Consider the following 21,130-nt stretch of genomic DNA (forward strand, 5'->3'; position numbering starts at 1 on the left):
ACAATGATCCTTGGTTGTTAACTCAGGATTGTTTTCCAGCAGCTTCCTTTGCTCCTTCTGCATGTGGTATTGCAACATTCCAGACCCTCTCAACCAAGGCCTGCTTGATGCTCTTGTTTCCAGGTCCTTAGAGGCCATGCAGTATAGAAAAAGAGAAAGGACTGAAAAGAAAAAGATCCCAGTTCCATGACCAGGATCCTGGTAGGTGTTCCTGGCAAATCTGACTCAAATCTTTTGCAAACATTTATATTTTAAACTTAATTATCTGCAAAATGAAAGGGCTAGAAGAAGCAATTAGTTCATTTACTCAAACAATAAACTTACATTAAGTACCTTGTGTATATGAATTTCTGCTTGCTTCCAGGGATACAAAGATTTCCAAGACAAAAGAACACCCAACTTCTGCCTTCCAAGAGACCCTAGTCAATTGACTAGATTCTTTTTAATTCAAAAATGCCCTGGATGTATGGCCTGGCAACCTAAATGCTGTTAAGCTAATTCTGTGACAGTAAATTCAAAGCATGTTTGTTATCTCAGAGCAGCTACAAGCCCTAGATGAAAAGAAAAAGTGTGTGGCATATCAGAGAACTTTATTAGATCTCAATGACCAATGGCTATAAACAGCTGTAATGAAAGAACAGGCAATTTCTGAAAACTTTCCTTCCAAATCTCACTTCAGCACCTGAGCAGTAGGAGTTCTTATTGTTTCTATAACCCTTTTTTCATTTCTGGTTCTATTGATGAAGTACAATATATGAACAATATGTGTGCAGACTTCAAATGGTGACTTGAAATTATAGTCGGCAAGTAGGTTGAGAAATCGGACACCCGGCCATACTGTACTATGAGAACAAAGTGAAGGATATTTATTTTATTGGACAGTTTGAATTTATTATAGATTGCTCACAATTTCCTGTCTCATTTCTTTAGTGCTTTCGGAATTTATGTCAGGATGTCTTAGGTTATCACACTCCTTTGTCCCAACATTGATGCCAATAGACTGAATTGACTTAGAGAAAGTCCCCGGACAAAAATTGAAGGGGAAAATACCCAAAGTTTTAGCTGGAAGAATGGCAGAAGCTTTGGAAAAAAATCTGAAAAAGCAATGAAGATGAAAATGGAAACTCTGTGAAAATTAATGTAGTGTAGAATTGGCGAACATACCACTTATTTCTTTAAACAAATAGAAGAAAGAACCCGCTCATGAGGTGCACCCAAATAATTCACAGGTGGTGAAACTATTAGAGTCCTGCAATTTCTTGCCTCAGAAGTGGAATAAATCTACATTATAAATGGCATATGTCTCATACATGTGACTTTTACGCTATTCCCTTTCTCTCAACTATCTTCCTTTTGATGCACAAGGTCATTTTAGTTTTATTGTAATTAAAATACTTTACAAGAACTTTAAGTAAAACTCTGATGAGATGGGAGATGCAACCAACTATAATAATTGCACTTACAGAAATAAAATTTCAAAGGCAATTGTTTGTTTTTTTGCATGGATTTCGGATATTGAAAAGTTAACACAATGTAGTAAAAACGTAAGATTGAAGTCTGTCATGATGCCTCTATAATAGTGGGCAGGTGAAAACTCCCTAGATAATAGTGGCACATAATGATTCTCACAATGATAAGAATCTGCTTTGAAGAAAAGTTTTTCTCTATGGAGTTAATCTTAACTAAGAGACCATCCCAGTGTGTTTTGTTGTACAATTTGGTATTCTCAACTATAGAAATTGTGAAAGTAATGTTTGAAGTCAAATAGTAACTGATCATATCCATGGAAATAACATTCATAATCTGTGGGAAGCCATATTTTATATTCACAAATAGGAATAGCATTAAACAAATAGCATCTCAGTAGGTAGAGTAGGTTTGTTTATAGGATAAAACAGTTTATGGGACAATTGAAAATAATAATATCTAGTCCAGAACTGCTACCTACAGCCATATGTGTGTGTGTGTGTGTGTTTTAAATTACAACAAAATGTCTAAAGAACTACTTAGCTCCTCTTTATAAGTACTGTGTCTTAATCTTCCATGGAGCCTTCATCTGTCTCCAGTGGAGCTTTGGTTTGTATTGTGTAGATTGCTGGTGATGGACAAATGATTTTCATATGAATAAAACGAATCACTTCAGGGCTGGGGGTTTAGCTCAGTTGATAGAGTGCTTCTCACATGTACAAGGCCCTGGATTCAATCCCTAGCACCGCAAACAAAAAACAAAACAAAACAAATCACTTGAAGTGTTATTGTACTTTTGATTTTATAAAATACTTGCACATTTAATGGTGCCTTTACTTGTCTCATCCTGGTGGGAATTGGATGGAATGGAAATCCTATATGAATGCGCAGACAGAAGCAGTAGGGAGTTATGTCATGGACCAAGAGCATGGAGCTGGGATCAGTGCTACAGCCCACATGATTACATTTACATTCTTTTTTTCTTTCTTTCTTTCTTTTTGTAGTTGTAGTTGGACAGCATGCCTTGATTTTATTTACTTATTTTTATGTGGTGCTGAGGATCAAACCCAGTGCCTCACTCAGGCTAAGCAAGCGCTCTGCCACCGAGCTACAGCCCCAGCCCCCAGATGGTTACATTCTAAAATCAGAGCTTTTTCATGACACTTGGACACTGCTATGGTCTAGGTGTGATTTGAATGTCCCCTAAGGGTGCATTGTGATTGGAGGCCTGGACCCTAGGTGGGCCTTTAAAAGATGGGGCCTAGTAGGAGGGGCTTAGGCCAGGGGGGGGGGGGTGCCCTCAGAAGGGCTGTGGGATGCCAGATCACTCCTAGTTCAAGATACAGTTTTTCTTGCTTCCTGCACCCTCTCACTATTACTCTCCATACCCTGAGGTAATGCAGCCAAGGAGTGGCCCTCACCAGTGGCCCTCATAGCCTGGGCTATGCCATTTGGACGTCCAGCCTCCAAAAGTGTGAGCTAAATAAACCTCTTATTAAGTTAGCTGCTTCAGGTATTTTATTATCATGACGAAGAGCTGATAAATAGAGACACCGCCAAGAAAAATATGTCAAAGATAGTCTGAGACCGGTTATATTGAAAAAAATGTGTTTTACTTTCTCTGCTGCTATAGAAACCATTTCTTTGCCTGTCTGATTTTCTCTCTGTCACTTGTTCATTCCTTGTTTTTTCTGATGTTCTGTCTTTGGAGCAGCGTTAGTAGAACACCTTAGTTTCTGCTTCTCAGTGTCTTTCTCCTGCCTTTGTCTTCTCCTTGTATCTGTGTGGTTCTGCGTCCTTAGTCTCATTATTTGGTCCTGCTCTGTTCCAGGAGATTCCAGCTGGTTTACTATAGCCCTGCTTCTTTTTTGTTTTTGTTTTTCCTCATTACTTCTCTACTCACCTGGGGATTCTGTTTGAAAACTGACCCATTTCCCCATTTTTCCTGCAGTGCCAATAGACATTCAAATACTTTGCACACACCGAGTGCACAGTAAATTGCAAAGTGCAAAGATCTGGCTGCCATTAGGATGATGTGGCATCTTCCTATTTCTCTGTTTCCATATAATGAACGGAAAGTGGTATTAGTTCTTTTAAGTACTAGCATTCATAGCATGTAAATTAGAAGCCCATGTTTAAGTTTTGAGTATAACACATTTTCACAGATTTCAGTGTTTTCATACAGCAAAGGTTTATTTTCCACTTATGGTTAACATTCATAGTGAATTCTGTGAGAAGCAATGGTGAGGGGCTGAGCTCCATGTAGCCATTCAGGGCCCTGGGCCTTGCCCTTGGTGTCTCTGCCATTCCTTAGTTTTGAAAGTCTATTCTGGAATCTCTGCATCTGGCAGGGAGGTAAAAAGAGAGTACTTGATGCTTGGAGGATCATGAGGAGAGGTCAGGCAGAGGAGTTCTATGCATATGTCATGCCTAACTATATTCCATTGGCCAGAACTGGGATCACGTAACACCATCCAGTCACAGCAAAGGTTAAGAAATATAATTTATCTTCATGCCCAGTAATAAAAAGAAAAGAGTTTTGATGAGTCCATAACACTGTCTCTGCTAAAATGAGAGTTTATAAATACTTTCAAGTTTTATAAAACTGTAGGTAATGTAAATATCATGTTCTTCTTGAGGACAAGTTTTGTGAAAGGAAAAACACTTGAGAACCTAATGGATAAAAAATATACGAAACATGTATATTGATTCCTTCTAATTGACAATAGTAAAAGGAAGTGTTCACTATGTGGCTATATATGTTTAAGAGAGAGAAAGAGAAACACAAGATATGTCTGCTCTTTTGAATTTATTGGTGCTTCTGACTTGGTCTTATCAAAACTAGAAATAGTGAAAAGCTTCACATTGGAAATGAATGTCTTCATTCCCTTCCTACTTGTGCTTTATCCTTTTCTTGTGTTTTCTTGCTGAGTCATTCTTAGTTATCCATGTATTCATTCATTCAACAACATTTATTGAGATCTAATGATCAGACATTCTTATAGAAACAGGAGGAACATGTTATTCTTTCTGCTGTTGTCCACAGCTTTATAGTGAGGCTAGAAACGTAAGTGAAGGAAGAGAAATAAAATGACAGAGACAAACGCAAGGTAGCACAAAAACTACTTAAAACACCACTTGAAATATTGTAGTCATTACAATTAGTTATTGATGCCTTCTGTCACATGATTACTAAGGGCTGATTATCCATGTAACTATACCTTGCTGGAATTTTGTATGAGACTATTCAAACCCAGAAATTAGGGTATTTCTTCTAAGAAATGTTACAATTAGTTATTGAGAAGAGATATATTTCTGTGACCAAATTAGAGAAAAATCAATGAATAGAGGAAAAGAGTTGATTTATAAATTCTGAGCTTCTTGGAAATCAAACACGTGAAAAGCCAGAGGCCACTGTTGGCTGCAGGCTAAGGGTATATCTATCAGGGTTATCTTCTTCATGGTCAGAAAACTTTCTACTAACTGCCTTCCATGCTGGGTGCACCAGCAAAGCAGAACAGTTAGGCTTTATTCTATGTAGGTTTTAATCTTGAAGTTCGGGAATTGGGGAGATTTAGTCATTTATATTTGAGCTCATGGAAAGAAGGGGTTGATAGCAACAGCTCACCCCAGTTAGCAGGCAGGCTCCCCACACAGCTGTGCTGGCCTATTCAATTAGGATCCTTTAGGACTTACATCACCTTTGGTATGCCAGTCCTAAGCCGCTCATGAGCCAGTACTGCCAATCAAGCCAAAATTCAACCACATGGTATGATTTTTATGATGTAGACAGAAAATGACATGAATTTGTCTCATTCTGGTGAAAACGCAGTTTGAAGCCAACCCTCGAGAAGAAGAAAATTAGTAACAACGGCAAGACTATAAAACTCGATTTAGAAACATTTTCCTGTGATTATCTCAGCACACTTAACCAGTAGGTTATTCATGAGGATTCAAGCAATGCTCTCACTCAAGAAAAGACTTGAGTCCCCATGCTAGAAGAGGTCACTCCTAGGTCACCCTACTCATGAGACCACAGAAACAGTAGAGGAAGGGAAGGATGAAACTTAGATAATTGAACCTGAGAAAGTGATGTTCCTGGAACTTGAAAGACACACAAATTAAAAGCAGAACTGTCATTTGACTGAGGAAAGTGGTCTAAACAAATGAAGTCTGAAAACATGGAAAAATGTGAAGAGTGAGGGTACCATGTGCTCTCTCTATAAGACCTTTCCTTTCTTCAAAATGTTCACAAGTGTTTCTGCTGCCTGAATATAAAGGCACTCTACTAGGTGCCACAGGAAATGCAGAAATTCACAAGACACTATATTTTCCTGTAAGAGTTTGAAATTATATTTTGATAAAGTCACAAAAAGAAGAAGACCCAAATACCAGGCCATGTCTCATCTGATATAATTCTTATGCAAAAACATGCTAAAATAAACGGAGTTTTACAAATGAGTAGCTTGTACACTTCACTGATAAAAAAAATTCCACAAACTCTGACTTTAATTTTGATATTAAGCTGTAAGAATGAACTTTGTGTCACTCCTAATTAGAGCAAGAGCCTACCCCAGGGTGTGTGAGGGCATCCCTTCTTCCCTAATTCCACTTGGGGCATGAACATGGACTAAGAATCTTATAAAAGCACAAACACATACATTCCTTTATTCATTCTCTCTCTTAAAAGTCTTCACTGTCCATAGAATCATACAAGGAAAACTTCCCCAGTGTAACAGGCCTCTTCTGTGGTTCACTAGTGACCACTATTGGACATTCTTCCCTCATCTTATATGAAGGGACAGAACTGGTTCACATGAAAATAGTAAGGGAGTCAGGAAGTGGTCCTGAGCAGACTGAAACTAAAAACAGTAGCCCAAGAAAATAACAATGACGATAAATGACAAGAAACTTCACGAAAACATCAAGAAAATCACTTTTAAATAAATGCTGCTGTGCTCCACAGATGGACAAGAAATTCTTTAAGTTTGATTTAAAGACAGCATAGGTGGAGAATAAGAAATAGAGTGAACAGTTATAGAGAGGTGCTTGTGCACACAGGCGTGCGCGCACACACACTCTCTCATTGTTGGAACAGGCCACAATCTGCTGTAAATAAGGGATTTAACATTCATTCCACAAGCTAATGGAGCTTCTCGCCATCCAAGATAGATTCACTTAGATAATAGTGGAAGACAGTGCCAGAGGAATTGAAGGGAACGGGCTATTGTGTTTGACTAGTTTCCATGTATAAATTAGTACAGAGAAGAAAAAGAAATTCAACAGCAAAACACATGTACTTTATTATAATTCCTAGTGTTACTCTTGCAACTCTCACAATAGCAGGCAAAAGAGCTTAAAAAACCACTGAAAAGAAACAAAAAGCAAATGCAAATTTGATTAAATGCCTTTCTGACAAGAAGTGATTTGACTTCAAGTGTAGATGGACACATATGTCAATGGCCGGTCATGGTTTTTGCCACATTTCTTTTGAGCTAAACAATTGAGACAAAGGAGAGAGAATGAAAAGGGGGAACAGGGTGAGAAGATTGGGAAAGTCATATTATGTGGCTTAATTTGACCTGAATATCAAAATGAAATCTCTTGTTTGATACTAGTGTCCAACTGTGTCCAGAGTTAAAAAGAAGTCTCCAGCGGGCACACTGTGCATGAAAGTACGGTGGTGATCTAAAATAGAAACGAAAGGTATTGGGACCTAATTCTCTAGGGAATAGTGTGCTGGGAGGAAAGGATTTTGACAAAACCAGGGCTCAATACTATTCATGTGTACACGCTGAGGAACCAAGTCATGAGACATATGATTTAACTGTCAGTGAAATGAAAGCTATTTTGATGTGGTAAAAATTGGACCTGTCATTATACAGAGAGATGTTTTCCAATTAAGTTAAAAAGACATTTAGAAATTGCTTAAATTAATTTAAGAGTAGACAGACTCTTCTGTTATGTAAAAGAATCATAGGAAAAACAGGTCCTCCAAGTCAGTATCTTTATCAAGTCTGAAGGTTGAGCTGACAAAGTCACACTTCTAGTTCTAAGTCAACTATAGGTCAGGCTAAAGTTCACTTTCTCTTAAGCCAATAATTAATTTTGGCTGTAAACCTAACAGAGGCAGTTAATGAGCAAGTATAACAAGTATCCACCACACTGTACATATCTTTAATGGCCAAGATGATGCAAAAAGACTGCCTGTCTCCAACAAAGAGTGCAGACCAAGCCTCATCATTGCTTCCATCATTGCCAGACATTTTTACGACCATAGTGCAAAGCAAACAATTTATGTTCTCCCCATTCTTTGACCTTTGGGTTCAAATATAAGCTGGTTGCCTTATCTGTAGGATGGGTTTGATGGGTTTCTTTACATGATTATTGTGATGGTTCACTGAAATGTTTTTCAAACAACAGGTCTAGTGTTTGCCACCTTTAGACACAACACGTGACAGCTCTTATTAATGCTGTTCTTGCTCTGCATGGGATGTATCTAGGCACTCAACAGCTACTTCTTGTTTTTTTTTTTTTTTCCTGGCATAACTTTTAGATTCGCAATTCATTTAAACACAGGCCTAAAACAAACCTGGGTTTGATTTCATTTCAACTTCATAATGCAATTATTGTAATCCAAACATGTGTTAAGTCCTTCTGAAATAAGCAAACACTCCTTTTTTCCAAGTAAGTCTAATTATATGCTCAAATACATATATGAATTTAAGATATCAAAGAGGAATATAATGCATTTACCAAATGGGTAGAAAAACAATCTATTCCTGTGTAGGCTAGTATTACTCAAGTATAATGAGATCATACTTCCATATGAAAATATCAAAAAAAGTAATGTGTACTGGTAATTTGCTTTATGATGCAATTTACTGGGGAAATAACACACACTTTAAAAAAATCACAAAGAAGGAAAGACGAGACAAACTAATGATGTATATAAGTAACACATCCCATATGGAAAAAATGAGACACCTTTTATAAATTGCTTGCTTTACAAGACATAAAGCACACCTAAACATTCTGCTCTTTATATTCTTCAGTACAGCTAAAACTTATAGTCTACTCATGCTTAAACTTTCACTTGCCTTTAAGTTTCTACAAAAAACTGAAAATATATTCCGATTTACAAGGCAGCATTATAATTTTTAGCTACAATGATGCAAATTATTAAGATACAGGAATGCATAAAATATTTAATCGCTGTCTGTCTACTCTATCTGATGAATCTTCCTAGACCTTTACAATCTTACCAAATGGCTTGCTTCCTTTCCTCAAAATTATAGTGCAGATCAAATTTGTCAGACTCAAAGCAGAACAAAATATTCCTTCCCCATCAATGAAGCAATACAACCTATATTCTGGTTGCATTTTTACCTTGTTCCCTTCTTGCCTTGTTACCATCTGAGGAAGTTCTGGCATGTCATAAATGTGACAAGGAGAGCTACAATCACGTTTGTTTGGAATCAGTGTGTGCAAATTTTGGAATCCAACCTTCAGATGAGGTTTACTAAACTGCCTGCCCAGAACACTCTGGTTTAAAAAAAAATGTGCATTGCTATTAATATTTTGAGTGTAGATTGTTTTTGGACAGTAAATGTTCATTTTCTGCCCATAAAACCAAGTATGAGTCACAACGGAACATTTACTCTGAGTCAAAAATGTAGTATGTGCTGATGTTCGAGAACAGAGCATCTTATCACTATTGACTGTAGAAATTAACCGTACAGAAAGTCATCATTTTTTTTCTTCTTCAAAAGAAGATCTGAGATCAAAGGCTATAATCCTCAATTCATAGATACTTGAATTAACTTTTATCCATAAATAATGTGCAGTAATTAAGAGCTCTAATCTGGGTTGGCTGCACAGAGGGCTCTCACTCCCTCTTTCACCTGGTTCCCTAGGACATGTGTACAGAGGAAAAATAATCCGTAGAAGGCACTGGAGGGAAGCCCCTCACAGCCTATCCTTCAAAAAATTCCAGGAACAGCTCAGTGAGTGAGTTTGATTTCAGGACATCTATTATCCAAATTCCAAACATTTATATAGTCCTCAGCTCACAGATTCTATGCAGTATATCCCAAAGTTTGTGTCTCAGTAACAAAATTATGATATACCTGTAACTAATTCCTGTAAGTTTTGTAGACTTTATTCAGCTTGGGAAGTCGGAATTAAAGTTTTGGAAGGAGTTGGGGTACTTTTTCTATCATGTAAATTATTTTACCTGGAATTTTAAGATGAACACACACACACACACACACACACACACACACCACCCCAACAGCACCCAGACTAAATGGCTATAGCAACATATTGAAATGAAAAGGCATTTACCAGGAGCAGGAAAGCCAGAAGGAGGAGCGGTATGCCAGGAGTTGCCCGACGGCAGCATTCCATGCTTGGATCCTTGCCGGAATCTGAATCGGACACTGAATAAGCTGCTAAGTGCTCTTCTGCCTGCTGTCACATCCAGTCCTGGTGCTAACACTCCAGCCCTGCCTATCAGCTTCCATCAGCCCCGCTCACATTTCCTGACCGAGGGGTGGGTGGGTGGATGGGTGGGGGGTAAGCTGAATGGAATCTCTCTCGGAGCAGGCAGCCAGCCAATCAGGCTCCTGCTAATCAGACATGCTGAATAACAAAGCCAGGGGGACAGAGAAAGTGTAACAGTGTGAGTGAAAAAGGGGGAAAAGGACGAAAAAGAAAGGAGAGCCAGCAGCAGAGCGAGAAGAGAAATGCCAGAGGTGCAGAAGTACACAAGACGAAGCAAAGCACTGGGCTTTTCCCTAACCTGGTCAGTTCTCTGTGAGATGTGTTTCTGTTTGCCATTTGCCTGTGCTGATGTCTGCTGCTTTGTAAAGTACAGTAGCTCCCTGTGTCCGTGTATTGTTCCATTCAGGAGAGAAACTTAATCCCTGTCAATATATAACATATGCCATAAAGGGAGAGAACCATAGTCAAAAACTGACTTAATGTGCCCTTTAAACGTATTCGGGACAACTGCTTTCTTCCTCTTCGTAAGGTTCCTCTTTATTTTCCCCTTTGACTAGAAAAAGGAATACTGTAGAAGTTCATGAAAATTCCTCACTAACCCTAACAGTGGCATAAGTTATTTTGTGTATTAAGGACTTGATGGTGGGGAGACGGGACAAGTTGCTTCTTTGTAAGGTGACAATTTGAAACATCCAAGGTTTACTGATTCTAAAGGCACAATTAGAAATTGAGAACCCCTGGTTTAAAAGAAGCCTTGAACAAAGACTCCAGACTGAGTGGGGCTGAAATTTGGGGTTGAGAAACTGCCTGGTTTTGACACTTTGCCAACTCTCAACTATCTGCTTCCCAGGGGGAGGGAAAGAAAAGATGAATTAAATCCTCAATTAATCCCCAAACCTTTTAACCAAGAGTTACAGTCTCCTCTTCACCTGACTCAGATCCTTTTTCGGAGCTGCTATACTGCAGAAAAGGATAAACCTTTGTTGACCACTAGTCCAGGAGGGCCAGAGGGCTGGACAGGTTGACCTCGGAGGTGCAGCCCAGCCCTGGAGGAAGTACTTATGTGCGTCAAAGAGACAAGGCAGCAAAGAGAAGCTCAGCAATCTTCAGAGGCCACTTAATCTACCAACAAGCAAGGTTCAACCCTACTGGAGGAGATTATTAGTTTTAGGAAAGTGTTAAGTGTCAAATAAGGACATACTTCCTCTGATCTGCTAGGGAAATTATTGAGTTTTGAGAGAATGAAATAGCAAACCCAGCCATACATTTTCATAGTGTATTACCAGGAGGCTTTTCTTTACAGATCTGATAGACCAGAAATACATGTGGTGGAGGTAGAAAGCACTTAATGTTCTTTCCTTTCATTATTAAAAAATACTGATGAGAGGTCTGAAACACAAATATGGAAAACCTGATCTAGCCATCACAGACATGTGAATACAGGCAGGTCTGCCAATACACATACCTGCAGTGTTGCTTTGCGAAAAGGTAAAGAAAAGCAGGTTGTTCAACTTCAGCTACTTACTTCATATGGTATATCAATTAACAAGGGAGAAGCTTTAAAACTCCCACTGTTAACCTGTCACAAAAGTCAAGGGCAATCAAGGATTCAATTTTCTCCTCACTACCAAATATATTGAACTAGGAAAATGATAGTACAGATTCACACACACACACAAAGAGGTCCTATTTTTGAAATAGGCTTTTCCCTTTCAGAAAGATTATTTTTTACTAATCTCTCGAAAACTAGCTAATTCTCATAGGCTAAAGGGTATTTACAAGTAGATGTGAAAATACTGGATTGCTATCTGAAATCCTCATCACAGTAAAAAAAATATTTTGACTGAAATGAACTTTTAGTCTGAGACTATGTTATCTGTTCATTTGCGTCAGATGTAGGAGAAGGAATGGTAGCATTAGCATGTTAATGATAAGGCATCTTTTGTGGAGGGGAAAAAAATTGGTATGGTCAGAAAATAACTGGTAGGCACATGTACGCTAGATTCTTCTGCTTTGGAAATCAATACCATCTTCTGAGTTTTGCTGGGCATGCCAATTTATAGCAAGATGGTCCCTTCAATGAAGTCCTCAAATAATATACTATTTTAAAGTCAAGGCCTCTATCATTGGTTGAACACCTAGAGGAGGCCGACCCCAGTACATGCTTCTGGTCTCTCTGCTCACCACATCATCTTTTCTGTTGGGAGAATCTGGAGGAACTTGCAAAACCAATTGCAAAGGTCCAGAGTTAACACAGTGCGGGAAAATTCTAAGTTTACTTAAAACTCTAGAAAAAGGAGAAACAAATCAAGTTGGATAAGAGTGATGGGGAATGTTTTTAAGATGAGCTCATTTTGATACTTTCCAAAGTATATGTGATATTGTTAAGGTTTATGATTTTTGCATGTACAATCTCGCTTGACATTTTTGACTAGTTGATGCAGTTGGTTATGTGCCAGTGCCTTTTTATATATGTGAAACTGAGGCTCAGCGAAGAGACTTACCTAAGGCCTCACTGGCTAAAACTGGACTTTGTACCAGGGTCTTATGACTCCGACCACTCTGATCTCATATTCACATATATACATCTATATATTTGTACATACATGCAGATTCAGGTGTTGGCTGTCTGGCCAAAGGGAGGTGTGTTGGAAGGGGCTGGTAACAGCACAGGCAGAGGAGTAGAAGGCAGCCTACCAGGCTTTACCATGAGTATATATTACCTGATGATGGAAAGTAGCTTATTTTAGCCTACAGCGTCTCTGTCTCCCAAGTTTGTCATTTCTGAGACATTTTTCAGTGCCAAGGGAAAAATAACATAAAACCCTAGGTAATCTAGACCCATACTAACAGCCGCCTGGGAAAAGCCCCTTATGGCATGTGAGCAGGGCGTTGGCCCGGTTCCTTTTTTCCTCTTCAGGTATCTAAATTAAAGCCGTCTGCAAGTGTCTGTGGAGCAGCAGCCGCAGCAGCAGCAGAAGCTGCCGCAGCCATAATCCTGGTTCCCGGCTCCACGCACAATATATTAGGTGAAATGAAAGCAGCAGCAAGAGCTAGTGTCAGGGCTGTCTGAAGCATCATTCCAAATGGTATGGATTTAACAATACTTAATTTAAAAAACACCAGCTTGGACAGCAGCAAGCTGTTAACATTCAGTATGCTTTATGGCAGGAAAGAGTGAGCTCAACTTTCGGAATTTCTCTCCCTGGGGAGAATGCCTTACAAGTTTTGCTCCAAAGCCACCTGTCTCTTCCTTGAGGTTGAGCCTCTTTGGCCCTTCAGTTATAGGAACTGGTGTAAAGGGGACAGAGAGTCTCCTGGAAAGAGCTCAGGAGTTCTGGAGAGCTGGGGAGGGCCTACCTCTATAGGGAGGTAGCAATGGCAGTAGGTGAACCTTGCTTTCTTCATGGGGACCTGGTGAAATTCTGTGCTGTCTCTGGCTAATTTTGAAATTCAAATGGAGAGAAATGATGGAAGAGTGAATAAGAAAAAGCACAGGAAGAAGACTGCTGTTCTTAGGGGCAGAATTAGAATTTGAACACAACTCTAACATTCCAATTCACCAGGATCCTCTCTTTTTTTTTTCCTTTCTTTTTCTTCTTTTTAGATATACGTGACAGTAGAGTATATTTTGACATATTATACATACATGGCGGATAACTTCTTGTGGTTGTACATGATATGAAATTATACTGATTGTATATTCATATATGAACATAGGAAAGTTATATCTGACTCATTCTGCTCTTTCCTATTCCCATCCCCTCCTTCCCTTCATTCCCCTTTGTTTCTTAACAGCAAAGCCACCAGAGCACTCATTATAATTCTCAAACTGTCTTTTGCACATGATCAAACGTGATATGTGCAGTAACTCTTTGCCTCAATTTTCTGACCAGGGAACAGGTGTTCCTTAGATAGTAGTTTCATTAAAGTTACTTACTAGCAGGTGGGACTTTTGGGAATCTATCAAAGGCTGCTTGGCTTTTCCTAGATCACTATCTTAGGAGCTGGCCAAAAAACAGCTCTATTTATTGAGAGTCTCCATGTGTCAGGCACTGTTTTAAGTACTTTATATTTATCACTTCATGTAAACCTTCAACAATTCTATAGAGTAGGTAAACCTATTATCTGTATGTAGGTGTTATTTATGGTGGATTAGCAGTCAACATTCATCTCAACCAGGGCCTCCCTGACATGCAGAGGCCAGAAACCCCAATACTACATTTCCAGACTCCCTTGCAGCTAAGGTACTGGATGGGATTTAGTTTTGGCTCCTCTGAAGCACTGTTTGGAAAGAGGAAGCGATGCAGAGTCCACACTTTGCTCTCTGCATGTGAAAATCTGTAGAGCAATGTGGTTTATCTATATCCATACTTTGTGGGCATTGAGAAGCCAGAATGAGATGTGCATTTTATTACTTGGATTGGAGAAGGTGGGTATGGCTGTCGCAGCCCTTGCACTTCTATTTGACCCTGGCATTCAGCAGGTAACTTTCTGAGTGGAGAAGAGGCAGGAGTCCCCATGGTGGTCTATTTCTGCCAAGCACCATGGGACTCTTCAGAAAGCTCACTTTATGAGTTTTTTTCCTGTGGCAATTTAAATATTCTCTGCATTATGTAATACCCTGTAATTTATGGCTTTCTGTTTATATTCGCAAGAGTAGATTCTGTTCTCTGCAACAGAATTCTTATTGATACATCCCCTTTAAGAGAGGGAAACACTGAGGCATAAAAAATTAGACAATCTGTTCAAGATCACATACACAGAGAGAAGAAATATCAAAATATAAGCCCAAGCAATCTGTGCCCAAACCATTAAGCGACCCTGGGTCTGTGGAGCAAAGAGCCACATGAGTTCAGAGTAGGGAAAGGTCACTGATGGTTGGAGAACTCAGGGAGGAGACCCAGATGGAAGAAGTAGAAACTGAAAAATACCTGAGATGTACAGAGACTTCTAGAAGTGAAAAGAAACCTAGGAAAGGTTTAGCAAGTGTGGAGAACAGCGGCAGCAGAGAGAAGGCCTAGCATGGGGCTACTGCCGGTGCTCACCCTGCCTCACTTACTGCTGTAGGTCGCTCAGTGGCCAAAGAGCGTGATTTTAAGTTGTTTGCCCCCCTGTCTCCCACTTTCCTCATAGTGTCCAGCAACTGATATCACTTAGGGCAGGAACTCATCAGCTTTTACAATTTGATCTGATTCATCTGTCACTGCCTGAAGCGCCTGGGTCTTCAATTTACATTTCTTCCTATGGCCTCAAATGCTATTTTCCATGCTCCTCATCCTGTAGGTACTTGGTTAAGATCTGTGACTCCAGGCCACAGCAGAAAAGAATTCTGAAGACTGCTTTGGTATAGTGGAAAGAACTCAGATTTTACAGCCAGACAGTTCAAATTTTAGTAGTTACAACTTATTACCAAGAGGGCTTTCAGGAAATAAATGGCTAAAGCTTTCTGAGCCCAAGGATTATTTTGTGGTGGTTGTTTGTTTGTTTGTTTAAAGTTTTTGAGTCATGGGAGTAATACACCACGGCACTGCCGGGCAGTGGAGTCAGAAGTTTGCACAGTGTCTAGCTCAGAGCCTGATACAAAGAGACCAATATAGCACTCCCTAAGTGGTTGGTACATGAATGCTCATGGTACTTGTGTCTCAACTTCTCTGTGTTCTTAAAAATCCTAATAAATTCTGGGGAAAATTACTATCATAATTTAGATTCTGATCCTAGGAGCCCCCTCCCAACAAACAAAATAAAACTCAAAATAAAAAAATAAAAATTGTATTCTCCCAATTCAGAGCCCCAAACTGAATTGGGAGAATACAATTGTTCACCACCCTTAAACCTGGAGCCTTCATTCTTCCTTTGTCTACATAGCTGGGGTTATGCTATGGATGTCAGAGGTTTGTTATTGAATTAAATTCAACAAACACTAAGTACCTACTGTGTGCAGGACAGATCACTATAGAGAATTTTGACAACAAAGAAACTCTTTTGTAGCCTTTTTTTGACATAAAGAGACTTATCAATGTAATTGCTGAGGCTTGAATTATGGTTGTAATATTCATATACTAAACCCAAGTGTAATATATAAATCCAAGGCCCTTGATTCCTAGTTCTGTGCTATTTCCATGACATCATCCTCCACAGATAAAATAATTATACCAGAGCCAGACAATAAGGTGAAGGGCTGTTAACAGATTTATAGACAATACAGAGAGAGTGGGATTGAAATGCAAAAGCCAAATTCTTCAGCTTGGCATTCAAGGACCTCCCTGATCTGATTCCAATCCCAGGATAATAGAAAGCCATGCACCAGCCCAACTGAAATACCTGATCTCACTCGAATACTCCAGGTACTTGGACTCCTGTGTGTTTGTTCATCCTGGATATCTCTTCTGCCTGGATGGTCCTTCTTCCTATCATGGCCTACTAATGGCTTTTCTACCTTTTAAGATGCAATTAAAATGTCAGTAACTCCACAAAGCCTTCCTCTGCTTTTTTTTTTTTTTTAAGCTTTTAGTCATTTTGTTGCTGGAATCTTTTTATATATTTGGATACATTCTTTAGCTATCCCAGATATGAGCCAGTCTTTTAACAGGAAAAAAAGTCTTCTTTGTTGTTTTATTAATATTATTCTTAGATGTTTTTATTGGGTAGACGTTTTAAACTTGTCTGCAAGTTATTGATCATTTTTCTGATTTCTTTTACTGCTTTGGTCTCTAAATGTTCCCCCTCTTGCCGCCCCCCCACTGGTGGTAAACATTTTTTTCTATTTTCTAGTTTGGAATTTTAATATTTACTTGCCTAAATAGCAAGTAGTGATTGCTTCTGTTTTGCACCTCTCCAGACAGATTTGCTTCCACACATGTGTAGGTTCTTTTCACATACCACCATTTGTGAGCAGAATCTCAATCTCTCCCTCTCTTTCTCTCTTTCGTTCTTGCTCGCTTTCTCTCTCTCTCTCTCTCTCTCTCTCTCTCTCTCCTTCAACAAGATTATAAATTCTGTGAGGATAACTATTAAGATTATGAAATCTTGGGCTAGGGTTGTAGCTCAGTTGGTAGAACACTTTCCTAAAATGCGTGAAGCTCAGATCCATCCCTGGCGGCACATAAAAATAAAAGCAAAATAAAATAAAGGTACTGTGTCCATTTAAAACTAAAAAAAATCTTTAAAAACAGATTATGAAATCTTGTGCCCACACACAGAATAGAGCACAACATCTCACACAAAAAATTGGCATGAGATAAATTGTTAATGTGTGAATTAATTAACATATGATACACCCCCAAAGAAAAAGAAAAGCAATGGGGTAAAAAGCAAACAAAGAATTACAAAAGCAAAGATGAGCTCTGAAAACCAAGAAAAATGTAGATTAAGATTGAAATATAACTTGAATTTCTGGAAAGCAATTAAACCATGGAAAAGCAGAATACTCTTTCTCTGAAATAACATAGATCATTGTGTGATCTTCAATTTAATTCCAGTTACATGTTTGTCATATTTGCTAACACTAACTAGAATAATGATTTTATGTGTAAAAAGATTATGTGATATCACTATTGTAAATACTGTCACAAAGGAGTAGCAGAAACTATCAAGCAATCAAATAATGAAAAAGAACTTGCAAGATTAATTTGCAGTGTAGTTTACCTTTGAAGTCATTTACATTTTTAAATTGACAAAAATTACATATATTTATGATATACAACATGATTTGAAACATACATTTATGTTTTTTATATAAATATTTATATACAAACATATATATATATTTACACACATACATATATGTGTATACAAACATTGTGAAATGGCTAAATCAAGCTGGTTAACATATTCATTACCTTACATACTTGTGACTGTTTTGCAGAGAGCTTATTTCTTAAATTTCCAGAAAGGACATGGAGTTTGTAGGGAAAACTGGATATTGCATGGTTCCTATTAGAAACTGTGGTGGGCCTTTCTTTTGAAAAAACTTTCATGAAGGAATGTGAAACTTGGTAAGTATGGCAAAAAAAAAGGGGTGGGAAAATAAGGTAACAATATAGAGAACTGAGTACAAGCTAACAGCAAGACATTTACCAGCTATGTAGGTGTCCTGAGGGACAGATACAGGGTGCAGCTGGAAGAAACTTAGGTAAAAGAATCTAGAGATTTATCTCTTACATGTGCATTTCCTGGAAGTTAAAATCCAAAACTTGTTTCCCAGCACAGAAACTAGCAACTATGGAAAGAATAGAGTTCCAAGGACAAAGTGGAGAAACCCTGATCCCAGGATATGAGTGCAGGATGTTAACCCATCCCAGGAGCCAGTAGGAAGCTGCTTGACAGGATGCAGGTCCCAGACTGGAGGTTTCTTGCACTTGAGGAAGGCAGGCAGGCAGGCAAAAGAGGGCCACATGCTTCATGCCTGCCTGCTCACCTCTTGAGCATTCCTAAGAGGTCCACCACTGGAAGTATGTTCGGATGTGCAAATTAAAGCGGCAGCAAGTTCTTAAGCACAACCACGAGAGTGATGATTTTCCACAGTTTCTTTTAAAGAAGGAAGTACATCCTTGTGCAAAGGGTCCTAGAGGCCTAGCTTTTGGTTTTGGTTACATTGTCTCTCCTTTGTCCCTCCCACCTCACCTCTTCCTTTGTTCCAATTTTTCTATCACTTGGATTAAGATGGAAATGCTCTTGTCTGACATGGAATGGCCTTGTAAGAATGTTTACTGTGATTATTTGCATTTACTTTTGCTCTCAAAAGCTTGGATTTTAAACTCCAGTCTGCATTTTAGGAAAAAAAATATTCTTTCAAATAAAATATCTGTGGCAGAAATATTAATGGTCTCCCAATATCTGTTCTTTTTTTTTTTGGCTTTGTTAACAAACATACATGGCTACCCACCCAGGAAACATTTCTTCTTGGAAGCTGTGTGTGACCATGAGATATAAGTGGAAAAAGTGAATGAAATTCCAGTAATGTCCATCAAGAAAGGGGCATACCCTGCTTCACTCTTTCCTCCTCTTTGTAACTGGAATAATGATGTGAAGGCTGGAGAAGCCATCTTGGCCAGTTTGGAGATATGTATATATGGAATATGCTTGAGACTTTACAAAATTATATAGCTCAGTAATATAAGAACCTCAATGCCAAATTCCCAAAACATAATGGTCAAATACAAAAAGTGTGACTGGCTGGTATCTTTTATTTCTTAAAATCATAAGAGCAATGCTATTATCTGAGTTCCCATCTTTCTTTTGGCTACTAGGCAGCTCAGAACGAAATTTGTGTTCAATAGCCAAATATTTCTTTAGTCTATAGTTTTAAAATCCCCTCACCATTTCTATCTTGAGTTTTATAGTCTGTTTTTCCATATAAATAGTTCAATCTTTTTTTGCATCACAGTTTTACTCAAAACAATCTTACAGTTTCTTTGGAAGATGGTGAAGTATAAACATACAAAATAAAACAGTGTAATTATGAAAAGGAAGCTGACCATGATGACCTCTTAAGGAAATGGTGGAATTATAGAGTAATTTCATGGTGATGAAAACATTGTTTTTCTTTATACTCATCATGACTAAACTAGTTTTTTTTCTTCATACTCATGGTAACTAAAATATTTTACCCAGCATGATTTATGATGGCACTCTTGCCATACACTGATACAAATATTAATATGTTACTTTATTACTTATATGCAAATATACTATTATATTTAGTCCCAAGGATCTTGGGAAAGGGAATTAGAACTGAACTGCAAATCATTATCATCATCAAAACAAAAAACAACAGTGAGCTACTTAAACATTTGGCCTCAAAGGTAGTGAGACTTGTTTGTTCATTTCCAACTTTTGGCACAGATACCCATCATGAAGTAAAGATCTAATAAACATTTAATGAATGCATGAATTTACAAAGCATAAGATCAATTCCTCAAAATTAAACATAGAATCACCATATGATCCAGCAATTCTATTTCTGAGAATAAACCCCAAAGAAATGAAAACAGATGCAAACATATATTTGCACATACATGTTCATAGCAGCATGAGTCACACTAGCCCAAGATGGAAGCAACCTAAATGTTCATTGACAAATAAGTTGATAGGGAGAGTTTGCATTTACATACAATGGAATATTACTTAGTCTGAAGAAAAAAGCCAAATCTGACCTATGCTACAAGATGGATGTGTTATGGGATGATGTGAAAGTTAAGTCAGACTGACTCCATTCTGCCCAGACATCTCACTCTGTGTGGGGACTTGCCCCCTGCCTTTCCCAATAAGTCCACTGGCATAGAAGCTGATATCTCCATCCTCACCGACTCGTACCCCAACCACATATCTTTAAACTATGGGGCAGACATTAGATTACTTCCTTAATGGTTCCCCAAAAAAGTGACCAATTCTGAGAACGTACTTATGACTCTATTTGCCTCTCCCACCCTCCTCCTTTGTGGTTTTTCTGTTTAAATGGCCTCTCCACCTGCATTCATTGTTATGGGCTGCAAAACCCTCTGCTTTCTGCTCCCTTGGCCCTGGCCAGAATAAATCCTTTGTCTTTTCTTCAAAAAGACCCAGAGTTTTATTTGGAATTTTAGAATCGATGAACTCTGAAGGCAGGTATGATTCTGCTTATTTAAGTTACCCAGAAATAGTCAAATTCATAGAGACAGAAAATAGAATTGTGTTTGCTAGGGGATGAGGGGAGGGGGAATGGGAAACTAAGGGGTAAGAGATTCAGCTGGGGAAGATGAGAAAATTCTGAAGGCAAATGGTGGTGATAGTTAAAATGGTAAATTTTATGTTGTATACATTTACTATAATATATATAATATAATTCTTTTTTGAAGAAGAGGAAAATGAATATAAAAGAAGAATAAAAGGTTTAACCTTTGCAAAAGCAATCCTAGTATCCTAATTAAATCTCCTGATATAAACTCCTAAATATCGGGCCAAATAAACAGGTCCAATTATTAAATTTCTTATAGTTAAGAAAAATAAGCCACAAGTTCTACCAATGCTATGTCAGCAGTGTTACCCACAGTCAAAGGAAAAGCAGGAATAGGCAAGTATTTCTTTGGATTAAGTTTTTATGCATGTAGATTGGATTTGGTTCTCTAAATGTAAATATGTCTGAGGTTGTGCTCCAGAGTGACTTTGTACTTATGTT

At 38.4% G+C, this 21,130-nt stretch overlaps 1 protein-coding gene and 1 long non-coding RNA gene across 5 annotated transcripts in view; one reads left to right on the forward strand and one right to left on the reverse strand.

The window, feature by feature from the left end:
* Positions 1-21,130, reverse strand: part of Adamtsl1 (ADAMTS like 1) — a 905,649-nt gene that overhangs the window by 356,476 nt on the left and 528,043 nt on the right. For 2 of the 4 annotated variants that reach the window (XM_048783909.1, XM_048783908.1), the window contains exon 1: positions 9,814-10,099. The exons of the other annotated variants lie outside the window; for them this stretch is intronic. In XM_048783909.1, the coding sequence (XP_048639866.1) occupies positions 9,814-9,876 (63 nt within the window). In that variant the 5' untranslated portion in view covers positions 9,877-10,099. Of the gene's footprint in view, positions 1-9,813; positions 10,100-21,130 lie in introns of those variants that run through there. 4 annotated transcript variants of the gene reach the window in all.
* LOC125610827 overlaps positions 10,066-21,130 on the forward strand; it is a 243,682-nt gene continuing 232,617 nt past the window's right edge. The window contains exon 1 of the long non-coding RNA XR_007340883.1: positions 10,066-10,273. This is a non-coding gene — a long non-coding RNA (uncharacterized LOC125610827). The remainder of the gene's footprint in view (positions 10,274-21,130) is intronic.

The sequence above is a fragment of the Marmota marmota genome, unplaced genomic scaffold (genome assembly GCF_001458135.2).
Source record: "Marmota marmota marmota unplaced genomic scaffold, marMar, whole genome shotgun sequence".
Classification (NCBI taxonomy): domain Eukaryota; kingdom Metazoa; phylum Chordata; class Mammalia; order Rodentia; family Sciuridae; genus Marmota; species Marmota marmota.